The 16,654-nt window shown below is 42.6% G+C and overlaps 1 protein-coding gene across 1 annotated transcript in view; it reads left to right on the top strand.

The window, feature by feature from the left end:
* Window positions 1-16,654, top strand: part of DNAH8 (dynein axonemal heavy chain 8) — a 536,895-nt gene that overhangs the window by 112,648 nt on the left and 407,593 nt on the right. Inside the window, exons 15-18 of the mRNA XM_065401473.1 lie at window positions 1,117-1,236; window positions 2,966-3,101; window positions 5,026-5,213; window positions 13,297-13,377. Coding sequence (XP_065257545.1) covers window positions 1,117-1,236; window positions 2,966-3,101; window positions 5,026-5,213; window positions 13,297-13,377 — 525 coding nt within the window. The remainder of the gene's footprint in view (window positions 1-1,116; window positions 1,237-2,965; window positions 3,102-5,025; window positions 5,214-13,296; window positions 13,378-16,654) is intronic.

The raw sequence follows: 16,654 nt of genomic DNA on the forward strand, positions 1-16,654 counted from the left end.
TGACATTCCTACTTCCTTGAGGTGGCAACAAGGCAGGCTTTTGAGGCCTGTGCCTTGTCTATAAGAAGTTGTATCTGGCCATTCCCCAATGTATATCCCAGGTAAGTAGTTTTGTCTATGCCTATACAGCATTTTGTGGGGTTCTCCTTGAGGGACTGGAGTACAGCAGCTACCTTCTTTACAGTGTCCTCCTAGTTCTGGCTATAGAAAGCAACATCATTGAGGTAGGCCATGACATTACTATTGTCTGGCCGGGTGACCTGGTCCGTTAGACATTGGAACATTGGTGGGGCCCCATGTAGCCAAAACAGCATGGTCTGAAACTGATGTAGGCTGTGTGTGTGGAGGGGAAGGCTGTTTTTTCTCGAGACTCCAGAGTTAGTGGGATTTGCCAGTATCCCTTTGTAAGATCTAGGGTGGTAATATATTTGGTCTCACCTGGCTTGTTGATGTGAAGTGGACCTCTTGAACTCTTGTGAGGGAGAACCCAGGAGGAGCTCTTCTTCAGGCCAGTAGAAACCCTGTCCTTGTCTTGGGTTTTAGACACTGCTGGCACAAGTCCTGCAGTTTCTGGGCCCCTGAGGAATATCATTCTTCATGAAATTGCTGGTGGAACATTTCTGGGATATCCAACGAGTCTAAAATGGCTGCTTTGATTTGGGTATAATCCCATGCTGTCACTGGGTCTAGTCCACAATAGGCTGCCTCCGTTGTCCTGGTCAAGTGTGGGGCCAGTAAGTCTGCCTATTGCTACAGTGGCCAGTGTGCTGCTCTTGCCACCCATTCAAAAGTTTCAGGAAAGGCCTCTGGATCATCTTCAGGCCCCACCTTCATGAGTTTGGCCAGCAGCAGGGGCCCCGCTGGGTCCAACTCCAGCGAACCCAGGGAAGAAGGTCCCCAGCCATTTATCTTAACAATTTGGGCATTTAATTCCATTTAGAAGCTATATCTGTTCAGAATATATTATTATTTTAGTGAAGAAAGCATTACTGGCAGCTCCATCATTTCCCTACATTTTGGCCAGGAAGAGATATTAATCTGAAATATTAGAGGAAACCATTTTAATTTTTCAACAATTTTATATCCTTTCATTTACTAATAGTGAATTTATTTTAGCTTTACCAGGCTCAAAAAGATGACCCTCCTCTTGCCCGAAACATGCCCCCTGTAGCAGGAAAGATACTGTGGGTGAGGCAGCTTTTCCGGCGGATAAGTGAACCAATCAACTTTTTCTATGTAAGTTGATCATTACTGATGTGAGGGGAAATTATAGATTTCATAAACAATCCATACTTGGTTTACTTGTGATCCAGTGACAAGACCACCTCTGGCTGTGAATTTGTGCGAGGCAACATCAGTATTTGTATGTGAAATTGCTAGGAAAACACTGATTCTGCAAGAAGCACTTCTGGGGATTCAGGGTAGTGGTGGTATTTGACTCAGTATTAAACAAGTGCTCCAGCATTGTGGTAGCAGGCATTGAATTATTGGAAATGCAGTCATAAGAACAGAAGAATGGCCATACTGGGACAGACCAATGGTCCATCTAGCCTAGTATCCTCTCTTCTGACATTTTCTGGTACCAGATGCTTCACAGGGAATGAACAGAGCATGGCAATTATTGAGTGATCCATTCCCTTTCATCCAGTCCCAGCTTCTGGCAGTCAGAGGCTAAGGGACAGCCAGAGCATTGGGTTGCGTCTCTGACCATCTTGGCTAATAGCCATTGATGGACCTATGCTCCAAGAACTTGTCTAATTCTTTATTTAACCCAGTTATACTTTTGGTCTTCACAACATCCCCTGGCAATGAGTTCCACAGGTTGACCATGCATTGTGTGAAGAAGTACTTCCTTTTGTTTGTTTTAAACGTGCTGCCTGTTAACTTCATTGGGTGACCACTGGTTCTTGTGTTATGTGAATAACTCTTCCTCATTCACTTTCTCCACACCATTTATGATTTTATAGACCTCTAATATTCCCCCTTAGTTGTCTCTTTTCTAAGTTGTGAAGTCCCAGTCTTTTTATGTCTTCTCATATGGAAGTTGTTCCATACCCCCAACCATTTTTGTTGTTCTTCTCTGTTCTTTTCCCAATTTTAATATATCTTGTTGAGGTGGGGTGACCAGAACTACATGTAGTATTCAAGGTGCAGGCGTACCATGGATTTATATAATGGCATTCTGATACGTCTTATTATCTATCCCTTTCATAATAGTTCCTAACGTTCTGTTAATGTTTTGACTGCTGCTACACATTGAGCAGATGTTTTCAGAGAACTGAGTAAATGTTTTCAGGTCTTTGAATGAAGTATCATTTGAAGATATATTTCATCATTACAGACAATGGCACCTATGAGGCAGGATGAGACTAGTCAGTAAGGAAGGCCTTATGCTCTGCCCATCATCTAGCAAAGTGCTATCCTGTTTGGTTTTCAAATAATATAAATAAAAGTTCTCAATCAAATTAAAAATACCACAGCACCTTGATATTTGATTAATAACTTTGTATGTGACATTTTTTGTAATCCAAATTATTTATAATTTGAATAATTTAATTGCTTTGCATGTAATTATTTAAAGTAATAATAAAAGTGAAATTTGTGTGTGTTTAGCCTAAAAAATCTCCTTTATTCAGATTAATCCAAATCCTGAGTAGTGCTGAGCATCCATTTCAACAGAAGTTATAAGTCCTTTGCACAATAAAGTTGTCACTTTTTAATGTATTATTTTTTAAAAGGCAGAGGTTTTTTTGTTTTTTTTATTAATTAGGCCAATCTCCTATTGATTTCAGTAGGCCATATATTTGGATGATACTATACTTGATAGCACACTTTAAATATAAATTTAATTTGAGATTTAAAGCTTCAAAAATTCATAGTAAATAATTTTAAACAATTTTCATTTGACATCAAGTTGAACCGCTGTTTGATATGTTTATAATTTTAATTTGCAATGTTTTAATAGAAAAATTCAGATATCTTGACAAGTCCAGAAGGTAAAGCAGTGGTTCGATTATTCAATAAAATTTCCTATGTATTGGTGGAATTTGAGGTACTCTATCACATGGCTTGGGTGAAGGAAATTTCTCAGCTACAATATGGTGAGTAGTTAGGTATGTAAGACTTCTAATAAATGTGTGTAAGTTTTTCACATCAGCCTTGTTCTGTCTGTTATAATGTTTTATTGCAATTTGTTCTTATATGTTGTTGACAACTGCTAGATTTATAGAAAATCAACTTAAATATTTTTTTAACATTTTAGCCTTTAAAATATGCAAATTATAGTCCTGCTCCTGCAAGTATACATGATATCACAGACCCCTGCATCTGAATGACTGTGTGGGTGAAGGGGTTTGCATTATGGAACTACTTGCAGGGTGGGGCCAATGATTGATTTATTTGTAAAGCATAATTAGCTTGGTATTACATCACATTTTTAGTTATGTAGGTTATATTGAATAAGAATTATAATACAACTAGCTAAAGTAGTAATATGTAAAAGAAAAAGAAAATCTCCCAGATATAAGATAACCTGACTTTTTAGCAATTAAAACATTAATTATTATTAATTTGTTTATTCACTGAGCTTCCAAAAGTGTGTTAGGCACCAAAAACAAACCAGTCCATCTCTGAAGAGATTACAATGGAAGGCCCTGATCTTACAAAGAGTTAAGCACATGCTTAACCAAATGGTCCTTGCTCTGAAAAGCTTACAATCATATTATAGATATGGTGCAACATGAAAGCAACAGATAACTGGGCTTAAATATATGACTATGAATCAGGGCACCTCAACATACCTTAAATGCCTCTAAACCATGTTGAGGTGCCCTGATTCATAATCATATCTTTTAAGCCTAGACGGGATCATTGTGATCGTCTAGCCCAAGTGTTCTCAATCTTCATTGCACCATGACTCCCTTCTGACAACAAAAATTACTACACGACCCCAGAAGGGGGGACCAAAGCCTGAGCCGTCCCGAGCCCCACCGCCCCGGGCGGGACAAAGCCAACGCCCGAGCCCCACAACCCTGGGTGTGAGCAAAGCTGAAGCCCAAAGGCTTCAGCTTCAGGCAGAGGGCCTGTAACTTGAGCCCCGCCACCCAGGGATGAAGCCCTTGGGCTTTGGCCCCGGATGGTGCGACTAGTCTTTGTCTTCGGACCCGGGCGATGGGGCTCGGGCTTCAACTTTGGCCCCCAAGTAAGTCTAATGTCAGCCCTGGTGACCCCATTAAAACAGGGTTGCGACCCACTTTGGGGTCCTGACCCACAGTTTGAGAACCGCTGGTCTAGCCTGATCTCCTGCATAGCGCAAACAATAGCGCTTCCCTATATTAATTTCTGCTTCCGGTCCAATAGCTGTGCTTGAACTAGAGCATATATTTTAGAAAAAACATCCAATCTTGATTTAAATATTTCCAGTGTAAGCTATTCCTGGTAAGCTGTTCCAGTGTTTAATTACCTCACTGTTAAAACATTGTGCCATATTTCTAGTCTGAATTTATTTAGCTTCAACTTCCAGTCATTGTTCTTGTTATGCCTTTGTCTGATGGACTGAAGATCACACTATCATCAACTTTGATTGTACAGGCTGCTATCAGAGACAGAAATAGGATGAACCACTGGGGTTTAACTCTGAAAATAGATCCATGCAAGTAGAATTTTGTGCTCACATGGAGCCCCCTTGAAGCCAACAGAACTCGTTATGGGAAAAAGTGCCCATATGCATGGTCTGATTGCAGGATTCGATTATAGCATTTTTCTATCCTTACATTTTGGCTTTTATTTGGCTTTGTTTTTCCTTAATCTTTCTGTCTCAGTATTATCTTCTTCTTGGACTTGTTCCTGCAAGAAATTGAGCAGCTCCTGAAAGTGCTCACGTCCTTGCAGGATTGAACCTATAATTGCTTCATGCCCAATCATTCACATTTTCTCAGAAATCTAATAAGGACTCATTATACAATAGAAACAATCAATAGTTTGTTATGAATATTTATTTTAAAATATACTTTAATTTACTTGCAGCATTACAAGCTACACTACTGGTACGTCATCCTGAAACTGGGAAGTTGCTTGTTAATTTTGATCCCAAAATTCTAGAGATTGTCCGAGAGACTAAGTGTATGATAAAGATGGGTCTTGAAGTACCAGAGCAAGCAAAGAGGGTAGTAAAAATAGAAAATACTCTGAAGACAAACAAATTGTATTTGGAGGTAAGTCAAAAAACCCCACCATTTCTTTTAAAAAGAAATAACTAATATTGTCTAGAGTATAGTGCCATACTCTTCATACTGGTCTTTTAATACCACATTTCGAGTCCTGACACTCTGACAGGTGAGTCGCATCATACGTGCATTTAACTTAAACGAATTCAACTATACGTGCTCGGCAAAAAAAAGAAAAACAGCACGATACCTGTAAATAGTGCGGGTGATTCCACCCACCATTCCACTCAGTGAGCGTATGCCCCGGAGTGAGTGTGAGATGGGAAACGTGAATCTGCTGTTCCCTCAGTTGGGAACCAGTTGGTCTCAGTTCCCATGTGCCTCTCATAGTGTGAGCATCTCGCCACGCTGAGTGTGATTCTAGTGTTTAAAGATACGTATTTTTCGTACAACATGACCCCTAAACACAAGCCAACTAATTCAACCGAAGAAACAGCGATCTGTTCCAATGCTGGAGGAAAAACTGGCTGTGTTGGACTTATTGAGAGACGGTATGTCAGTCTCCAGCGTGGCGTGAAAATATGGCTGCAACGAATCTAGCATCCGTGCCATCAAGTTTCGAGAGAGAGAAATTCGTCAAGTCGTGGCATCAAGTGCTCCAATAACTGCTAAGGTGATGTGCCAGGTGCATGATAAGACTTTAGTGAAGACAAAAGGCATTAAACTTATGGCTGGAAGACATGAACCATAAACGTGTGCCTGTCGATGGCAACACGTTGCGAGAAAAGGCTCTTAGCCTCTACGCGCTGTTCAAACCTCCTGCTGAAGAGGGACAGCCTTCTGATGAGAAGGAATTCAAAGCCAGCCAAGGTTGGCTTAACAGTTTTAGGAACCGCTTCAACCTCAAAAACGTGCAGACTACTGGTGAAGCTGCATCTGCCAATGAAGAGGCAGCAAAAGCCTACCCCGAACAATTAAAGAAAATCATAGAAGAAAAGGGCTATCTTCCGGAACAAGTTTTTAATGCTGACGAGACTGGGCTCTTCTGGAAAAAAATGCCCAACCGCACTTACATTTCGAAATCAGAAAGACAAGCGCCTGGCTTCAAAGCAGCTAAAGACCGTGTGGCTGTGTTGTTTTGTGGCAATGCGTCTGGGCGTGCTCTACGGGGCTGCAAATCCCCGTGCCCTAAAAGGCAAGAACAAAAATCTCCTGCCTGTGTTCTGGCAATCAAATAAAAAGGCTTGGGTGACGGCAGCATTATTTCTGGATTGGTTCCACAAGTGTTTCATTCCGGAGGTCAAGCGGTACCTCGAAGAGAAAGGACTTGACTTTAAAGTGTTGCTGATCATAGACAATGCTCCTGGCCACCCTGCGGCACTCCGGTTTGCATATAACGACATTGAAGTCGTCTTTCTCCCCCCTAATACCACCTCCATCCTCCAATCTCTCGACCAAGGCGTGATTCGCTGTTTCAAGGCCACATACACGAGGCTTATGTTCTCACAGATATGTAGCGCTATGGATGCTGATCCCAATCTTAATGTGATGGAGTGTTGGAAGTCCTTCAACGTTGCCGATTGCATCACTTATATTAAACAGGCAATGGATGCAGTCAACCCTGAAACAGCCAATGCATGTTGGCGAAACCTGTGGAAAGAATGTGTGAATGATTTTAAGGGTTTCCCGACTATTGACAAAGAAGCGAAATGCATTGTTCTGGTGTCCAGGCAAGTGGGTGGTGATGGCTTCGTCGACATCCTTGAGGAAGAAATTGAAGAATTAATTGAGAGCCATAGAGAAACATTGACTAACAAAGAGTTAGAGGAACTGATAAAATCATCTACAGAAGACGAAGATGGTGACGACGAACAGGAAGAGCCAGCAAGTTGGAATCTTCATAAATTTGCTGAAGTGTTCCAAGCAGCGAAACACTTGAATGATTTAATTTCTGAATACGATCCCTCTATGGAACGAAGTCTCAAAATCACATGTAGTATTACGGACGATTTGCGACCGTATCAAGAAATGTTTGAGCAGCTCAAGAGACAACAGCGACAGTTGCCGATCACCATGTTTTTCAAGGAAAAACAACCAGCAGCAGATGAGCCTACGCAATCAACTTCTCGAGCTGAACCAGAGCCAACCACTTCGTCTACAACTCGCTCTCTGTCACCCAATCTCTCCGTCACCTCTGTCTACTGGATCGACATCAAGCCCCGACGACCCCCTGTAATTACCGCCTGTAATTAAAAATATAGTACTGTAAAATTATATTTTGCATATGTACTCTTTATTATATACTGTACATTACTGTATGCATTATACATTTATACATATTACTGTACAGGGTTGTATACACAAAGCCATGTACAGTATACTGTACTTTATGGGCGATTTAAGCGATTTTCAAGGGTAATTTTGACTATACGCGATTTTCGCCTAATGCGCCTACTTTAGAACCTAACCCCCACGTAAGATGCAACTCCACTATAATGTTAATTAAGAGGAGCCAGATTTTTTGAAATAATCCAAAGAAAGGTTTCCCATTTTTTATCACCAATTTTCAGGAAAAAGGTTGATGAATAAGACAGTTTGACATCTGAGGTGTTTTTGTGTTAAGGGGAAATTTGGTTTTCTGGAAGGTTTTGTCTGCTTGTGTGAGTGGTAAGATTGGGGATCATATAATTTAATATAGACAGAATGGATTTGGTGGGACACACAATTAGGAGGGGGAATTTATCTTAATTCATTGCAATTTTCCAGAGCCTCTTTCTCCCTCTCCTCTATTTTGGTTGCAGCTCCCTGATCTTTCTTACCTTAATTCTGATCTTGGGCCCAACTTTTTCAGTGTTGGTCCATGGTGCACTAGCCCTTGGCATCTTTATTTGAATTTTCAGAGCACTACTGTACTGTGGATTATGCAATACAATCTGGAAAGCTTTATAAACATTTGTACAGTAACATATGAAGAACACAGTGAGGAATGCCTGCAGACAGGGAAACAGTCCATTCAGATTTCAACATTAAGACATGTAGATTTTAGGCCTGAATTAAGGTGAGGATAGAGGAAAAGGGAAGAGATAATAGGGAGCTTTTTCGTAGGATGAAAGACTGTGGAGAAGTAGGAGAGGATGCCAGATGGCTGATTTTACTGAACATAGGAATTGCCGTCCTGGATAAGACCCGGATAAGGCTGTTTCCAATAGTTTCTAGTAATGGATGCTTCAGAGAAGGTTCAAGGAACCTTGCCCGTAGAGAAAATTTCTTCGTGACTTTGGTTAGAGTTTTCCTTATGCCCTGAAGCAAGTGTGTTTATAACCCTTCCAAAATTCTTCTTTTGTTTTGTTTTTAATCCTTACTATTTTAATTATGGGTGTTCTCATTATCCATATAAATGTATAACCTTTTAATCTTGCTAATTTTTTTGCCTCCATGATATCTGTCAAAGTTAGATTCAGGACTCACAGTTTGTCAGATCACTCTGTTTTATTAGCACAGCGCTCTGCTAATACATTCAGATAATGTGAGCCCCATGCAAGACCCAAACAGTCTTATTTATACAGATAAAAGGGCGCGAACTAAACAAAGGGACAAAGAGAGCAAAATTTTAAAATTTACCTGGGGCACAACATGCATATCCTACTTCCTTACTAACTCTTATCGATCTAAGGCTAATACTTCACCAATCGCCCTTAAGTGGAGCAATTGTTCTAACTTAATGTCTGCTTTCCTGACACCTGGATCACAGCATTTCTCATTTCTACTTAAAGGCACATACAGCATTCTTTAATTCATTCTATTTCTTTAATATAATTCATTTCACTTTCACAATCCCTCCTTTTGGTCAAGTTTACGCAAAGACCAACAATTACTGGGTTCCACATATTAATTGTTCTTTATCTCTTCGTTCATCAGTGATATTTAACATCATCATATTAGCACTCTGTTTTGGGGCAGTCACCTGGGTGGCATACCTTACACAATTCTGGATACAACAGGAGATTAACTGAAAACATACAAAAATCATTAGGATTCCAAACAGGATAGTCAGGGCTCCCTGAAACAACCAGTTTCCTATGCCAGAGAAATTGAACAGGTTACTTAGCCACTTCCATAAAGAACTCGGCTCTTTATGGGGAAGATATGCGATTTGTTCTAAGTGGCTAGCGCGATCTATTACCTCATTGGTGTCGTCAGGTATAAACACACAACATTCTTTTCCAATGAGAGCACAGGTCCCTCCTTTGGCCGCCAGCACTATGTCCAATGCCTGACGGTTTTGGAGGGCCATCTGTCGGATCGCCCCTGTTTTCTTTGGCCAGGGCTTTTAAACTCTCTCCGGTTTCATTTGCCATTATTTCAACTATTGCTTGTAACCTCAGGAGCCTTTTTGCATGGTGTATTACTCCTCCTACTTTGAATGCAGAAGGCCACTTTCCAGGAACTTTGTGAAGAGCTTTCCCCAGCCCTGAAGCACAGCAACACTAAAATGAGACCTGCTATGACAGTGGAGAAGTGAGTGGTGATTACTCTGTCGAAGTGTGCAATGCCAGACTGCTACCGGTCAGTGGGGAATCAATCTAGAGTTGGTGAATCCACTGTGGGAGCTGTTGTAATCCAAGTGTGCAGGGCCATTAATCAACTTCTGCTAAGAAGGGTAGTGACTCTGGGTAATATGCAGTATATAGTGGATGGTTTTGCTGCAATGGGGTTCTCTAACTGCATTGAGGTCATAGATGGCATGCATCTCCCTATCACCAGGCCACCTAGCCAAAGAGTACATAAACCGTACTGTGGCCGGGGCTGGCAGAGCACTTCTCAGGCCCTGTGGCAGTGACTGGGACAGATTGCTCCGCTTCCCCCATGGCCAAATCCATGGCAGAGAGTTCCCCTAGGGCTGGGGCAGAGAGCTCCTCCAGCCCGGGGGCTGTGGCTACAGCAGAGGGCTCCTCTGACCCCGTGGCCAGGGCAGATATCAACTCAGCCCAATGGTTGTGGACAGGCCAGAGAGCACCTCGGTCCTACGGCTGTGGCCAGAACAGAGAGCTCCCCCAGGGTTGTGGGCAGGGCAGAGCCCTCCTTCGTCCCCAGGGCCACGACCATGGCAGAGCTCTCCTCTGTCCCTGGGGCCATGGTGGAGCAACAGAGAACTCCTCGGTCCTAGGGCTGCGGGGGCAGGGGGAAGAGAGCTCCTCTGGCCCCAGGGCTGTGGTGGAGTGGCAGCGCACTCCTCCAGTCCTGGGACCATGTTGGGGGGGAGAACAGGGACAGAGAGCTCCTTGGGGCTGCAGGTGGGGCAGAGAGCTCCTCTGGCCCCAGCGCCATGGCCAGGGTGGCATAGTGCTCTTCCATCCTTGGGGCTTCAGTGGGGTGACAGAGCACTCCTCCAGCCCTGGGGCCACATCCCGATGTGAGGACAGAGAGCTACTTGGGGCTGCAGTGGGGTGACAGAGCGCTCCTCTGGCCACGGAGGGTAGAAAGCTCCTCTGGTTCTGGGGCCATGGGCAGGGCAGAAGAGCCCTCCGACCCTGGGGCTGCAGCGGGGTGGCAGAGCCTCCTCCAGTCCTGGGACCGTGGCTGGATTCCATATTGTTGTTTTGATTCTGCAATTCCATCCACGTTCTCATTAACGTAGATTCATAAGGCGCTATCTATTGGTGCTCCACGACCCATGCTCCTCTCCTCTACTTCAGAGTTCTTAATGTGGGGGCTCCACGGTAGAGAGGAAACCGAGGATGGTTTGCCCATGTAGCGCTAGTTAGCCTTGAGACAGAACACAAGGAGGAGAGAGTACATGTGTGGGCCAAATGGACGCTGCTACCAAAGATCTCTGATCAGAAGCACAGGTCGCAGACACACCTACAGTGGAGCACCTATAGGGACATACATCTTGAAGAATCATTGTTACTGTACAAACTGAATAACTTCTTCTTTTTAAGCATTTTTTTCTATTTAAATTTTCACAGTTGTGGGAAATTATGGGAGGGGTGTTAGACAACAGTTTGAGACAGACAATTATTTAATGACAGAAGATGTTAAAATTCAAAAAGTTAAACCTTTATAACTTTATATCCATTGAAACACAAATTGTTGACATCACATAAAAATGTACAAAATAAATAAATTTACATCAAACTCTAATAAATTCTCAAGCCGCATTTTTCTTACTTTGTATATCTGTACATTTTAATTATTATCAATGGAAATTTTTTTTCAGTTCATATGCATATTTTAAAATCGACACTTACTGATAAAAATTGAATCCTTCCAAGCCTCTGTATAACATTAATGTTAAGAGTTCTGATTTACATTATGGAGTTCTCCCAAATTCAGTCTAGTACCTTAAAATCATTCTTCCTCTCCCTTTTTATTGGTCATGCCCCTGGTGCTAGTAATAGACATGAGGGGAGTAATGCTGGAGTCTGTATTCTGGCTGTGCAGCATCAGAGGTTCGTCTTTATACTGGGGCCAGATATCCCAGGCTAGTTTTCACAGATTTGGTACTGCATTACAACAGATTTAAGTCAGTCCAACTCCATTAAAAAACAATCCAGAATGGAGTTGCACTGATGTAAAACTGAAGTAACATAATGCTGAATTAGATCCTAATATCTTAATCTTAATTAACCTGTGTGATAGATGAATAAAGTTGTCCTAAATTTCAGGTTATTTTCAGGTCCGTGCTTGTTACAGGTTTTTTTGTTCAGTAGAACTTTACTTTGGAATTTCTGAGTTTCCTAATATTTTTGGGTTGTTTTTAGAAAACTAAAATGTTTAATTTTTTTTGCTGAAAAATTGGTTCTTTAAACCAGAACTCAGGGTTAACGAATATTTTTGCTTGGGAATTTCCTTAAATATGTTTAAGGTTGTGTAGTGTCAGAATGCCTTGCAGGCCTTTTAGGGACTCCAACAGACCTGGCAAACCTTCATTGGACCTTGCAAGTGTGCATGGACCCTGGTGGATCTTGCTAGCTTCCCAGAAATGAACCCTGTTCTATCCCAGACAACCACCCATCTCTGCATATTTACTTCCTTCTTCTTGTTTTCCATGTAGACATGCTAATTCCCCATGTAACTTTCCCCTTTTTATCTCCTTCTGGACTGGATCTGACAGCACTACAAGTGGTTCCCTACCTGACAGTCCTCCAATCTATGCAATGCACACTTTGCAAAACATGCAATAAACAGATGCATGCATTACTATATATATTATTTAAAAGATACAAGTATATACACATCATAAAATACATCTGCCTATACTTTTTGTGGGTTTTTTAAGTGTATATATGTGTGTTTTATATTCTGGTGATATTTAAATATCTCTGCAATCTTTTTGTTTACTTTTTCAAAGGCATTTCTACTTGTTAGGGAGTTTTGGAGAAACAGTTTGGAATTTTTTTGTAAATCTGTTTTGGAGATATCATGAGCCAAAAATGCAATCGGAAAACCTCTGAAAACTAAATGTTGGAAAACCGTAACTTCTTGTGAGATTTGTTCCAAACTTGCCAGAAAACTTCTACCTTTGGGATGAGATGCAGCATGTGAAATTTCATGATCGTTTGTTTTTTGTTGAAGATAAGGGACAGGATGGGAGGGTGCTGAAAATTGGATTGACAGCAGGAAGAGTTTTAACTTTAACTATTATATGCAAGAACTAGAGCCTCTAGTTCAGTGTGGGAGAGGGCATGGCCCTGCCTCTCTCTGCTCCCTATGGGGAGGCTACTGCCACTTCTGATACTAGTCTTGAGCAAGGACTGGTGTTTTGTGCTTCCTAATCACAAGGACTGGTATTTTGACTGGGACATGTGCATAGGGACTAGATATGTGAGGTGGGAAGTATCCTTTTTTTCTTTCTTTCTCTTTTGCACTCACACACCCCATACAGGAAAACACAATCTTGCTCTTTTTCATTGATGATAACAATTAGATAAATATTGTAAGTGTTCATGTCAAATTTTGCATTTAGAAATATTCTGGGGGAATATGTCCTGTACCATTTTCCTGTTTCCTTATGTCCATTGTATTGATTTGTTTTTATTTCTACTGGTTTGCTTCTATGAAAATCTTCAATAAAGAAAAATATTTAAAAAATATTGCTAATGAAATTGTCATTTTTTAATATTAACAGAATCTTCTGCAATGTTACGAAGATTTGTGTCAGGAAATACCAACAGTGTTCGTAAATTTGATGGCACCAAAAATGAGAAAGGTTGGTAATGCTAAATATATTTTAATTTGAATATACTGGAAGTTAGTGTAGCTTTAGAATTGTTTGTAATTTTCTTAACACTAAGATTCCAAATTAAACAATTCTGCACAGCAGAATCTTACTGATTCACACTAATGCCTGAGAGACCCATTGCAGATTATGTAATGTTGTGATTTAGCAAGTGAATAACACAGTGCGCCAGATTCTCATTTACAGTCAGGCCACTTTATACCACTCTAGCAGTATAAAGATTGCTTACTCCCACTTTGAGGCTTGTTTACACTGCCAAAGCAGTGTATGTGTGCAGTATAGGAACATAGGCCTGGAAGGGACCTCCTGGGTCGTTGAGTCCAGTCCCCTTATATTGCAGGTGAGCTGTGTTCCCTCTAAGCTGCATGGTCGCATGGCCGCCCAGGAGTGAATCAAGTGCCACACACTTGATTAGCAGAGGCGTGCACAGTGGCGTGTGTTTGGGTGCCCCTACCCCCCCACCCCCGCTGCTCTGCAGCCATATTGCTCCTGCCCTCTGCCTTGGAGCTCCTGGCCAGCTGCTACCAGGACCCTCCTGCTTGCTGTGCAGAGTGAGGGGGGATGCTGATGTCAGGGTGTCCCCCCTGCCCATGTACCCCATCTCCACAGAGGGGAGATGGGAGGACAGGATTCAGGAGCAGGAGAGCTGCTGGCAGGTGCTGTGGTCTGAGCCGTCTGGTGAGTGCCTTAAAGAGACAGCTCATAGATAGGGCCCTACCAAATTCACGGCCATGAAAAGTGTGTCACGGACCATGAAATCTGGTTTCCTATCATGAAACCTGGTCTTTTATGTGCTTTTATCCTATACTATACAGATTTCACCAGGGAGACTAGCATTTCTCAAATTAGGGATCCTGACCCAAAAGGGAGTTGCAAGGGGGTCACAAGGTTATTTTAGCAGGGTCGTGGTATTGCCATCCTTACTTCTGCACTGCCTTCAGAGCTGGGCGGACAGAGAGTGGCGGCTGTTGACTGAGGGCCCAGCCCTGCAGGCAGCAGCACAGAAATAAGGGTGGCAATACCATACTATGCCATCCTTACTTCTGTGCAGCTGCTGCTTGTGGCTCTGCCTTTGGAGCTGGGCTCCCAGCCAGCAGCCACCGCTCTCCAGCTGCCCAGCTCTGAAGGCAGAGCCACCACCAGCAGCAGCGCAGAAGTAAGGGTAGCAGTACCGCAACCCCCCTACAAGAACCTTGCGACCGCCCCACAACTCCTTTTTGGGTCAGGACCCCTACAGTTACAACACCGTGAAATTTCAGATTTAAATAGTTGAATTCATTAAATTTATGATTTTTAAAATCCTATGACTGTGAAATTGACGAAAATGGACTGTGAATTTGGTAGGGCCCTAGTCATAGACTTCCCCAGGAGCCAGCACACACACACTCTGTGTGTGTGTGTGTGTGTGTGTGTGTGTCTCTCTCTCTCTCTCTCTCACACACACACACACTCGCACACTCACTCTCTCTCTGACACACTCACCTCCCAGCCCATACTTGTGTTGTTGTTGTTACTTCTTGGTACTTCCTCCAATGCACATATATTCTCTGTAATTTTATTCTTTCAGAGTGCTGTTATTTTAGTTTTTTGACTTGTCTATGCATTTCATAATTTTATTTCTCTCTTATGCTTAAATTTAATTCTTTGAGTAGCGAGTTCTAAAATGCCTAACCTGTCCTGACTGGAGTAATTATCCCTATGGTAACTTTTTAAAATATATATTATATCTAGGTTTTTTGTTTCTACTGGTCGCGCACATCCGCACAGTAACTTGATATTGGTGCACATAACAAAATTCATTCCTCACATGGATGGAAAAAATTAGAGGGAACATTGCAGGTGACCCTGTCCTATTAATAAAGTTCATAAACTGATCAAGCTCCATCTTAAAATTAGTTAGATTGTTTACCCCCACTACTCCTCTTGGGAGGCTGTTTCAGAAGTTCACTCCTCTGATTATTAGGAATCTTATTCTAATTTCCAGCCTAAATTTATTCATGACAAATTTATACCCATTTGTACTTGTGACAACATTGTCCTTTAGCTTAAATAGCTTTTCTCCATCCCTGATGTTTACCCCCCTCCCTCCAATGTTTTTGTAGAGAGCAGCTATTTCTTCTTCGAGTAGTGTCCCTATGGGTGCTCCACTGTAGTTATGTCTGATTTCCTGTGCTGATGATTGGAGAACTTTGGTAGCAGTGTCTGTTGGATCCACACATGCACTGTCTCTCCTTCTCAACTGCCCTTGGCTAGAGACAAAGCTTTAGCTGTCCATTTGCAGATCATTAACTCCTTTACAGTTGCTAATTTTTAACTTCCCTTAAAGCCTCTTTTCTTCATTTGTTTTTCCTTTGGCCATGCCTTAAAAAAAAGAGAGAGAAAAAGAAAGGACTTTGTTCTCTTATCAACCCTTGGTGTAGGGGGACACCCCCCTCCCCCCCAACCAAGGGTATGCCCCAGCTCCCCGGGCTTCAAGAAGTGCTGCACTTGCAGCGAGGTGATCCCAGTCGCTGACAAGCAATCTCAGTGCATCTGCTACCTCGGCGAAGGCCACATCCAACAAAATTGTTCCCTCTGTCAGCAGCTCCAACCGAGATCCCGCAAGGACAGAGAGCTGTGCCAAAAAATTATCTTCATGGAGGCATCTCTTCAACCTCAACCTCCTGGCAGTCGTGAGTCTCCCCCACAACTTTCAACCTTGAAGGACAGTGGATCAAGGAAATGGTCTGGGACTCCTCTCACAGGTCTAAAAAGAGAGTGAGAAGTCCCCTCAGCAAGCCTAGGGGTAGCTGTAAGCAATTGCCATCTCACTCAATATACTCAGCACTGCTGACATTGAGACCATCTGGCACCCACGCCTCATGGTGACGGTCAGTATCTGACCAATGGACCCTTTTGGCACAGGCACCAAATCGTCATCACCAGAAGATAAGGGCAAACACCCTAGAAAGATGTTCGCGGTACGCGAGTTGACCTCAGTACTGTCAGCAACAGGAGTCCACCTGGCACCGGAGAGACCGGTGATGGTTTCCTCTCCCCTCTGGCAATGACACCGGGATGATTGGTACTGGTGGAATTCCATCAGACCAGAGACCTCTGCATTCTAGAGGCATCCGAGTCTTCGCTCCTCCATACTGACATCATGGCACTGAGCCTTTGCCAGGCGCGGGGGATATCGCCACAATCATGCCATGCCCCTCCACTATCTAGTGAGGGGTTGGACAGTGAGCCAGAAGAGATCTCACAG

This window comes from Emys orbicularis, chromosome 3, assembly GCF_028017835.1.
Source record: "Emys orbicularis isolate rEmyOrb1 chromosome 3, rEmyOrb1.hap1, whole genome shotgun sequence".
Classification (NCBI taxonomy): Eukaryota; Metazoa; Chordata; order Testudines; family Emydidae; genus Emys; species Emys orbicularis.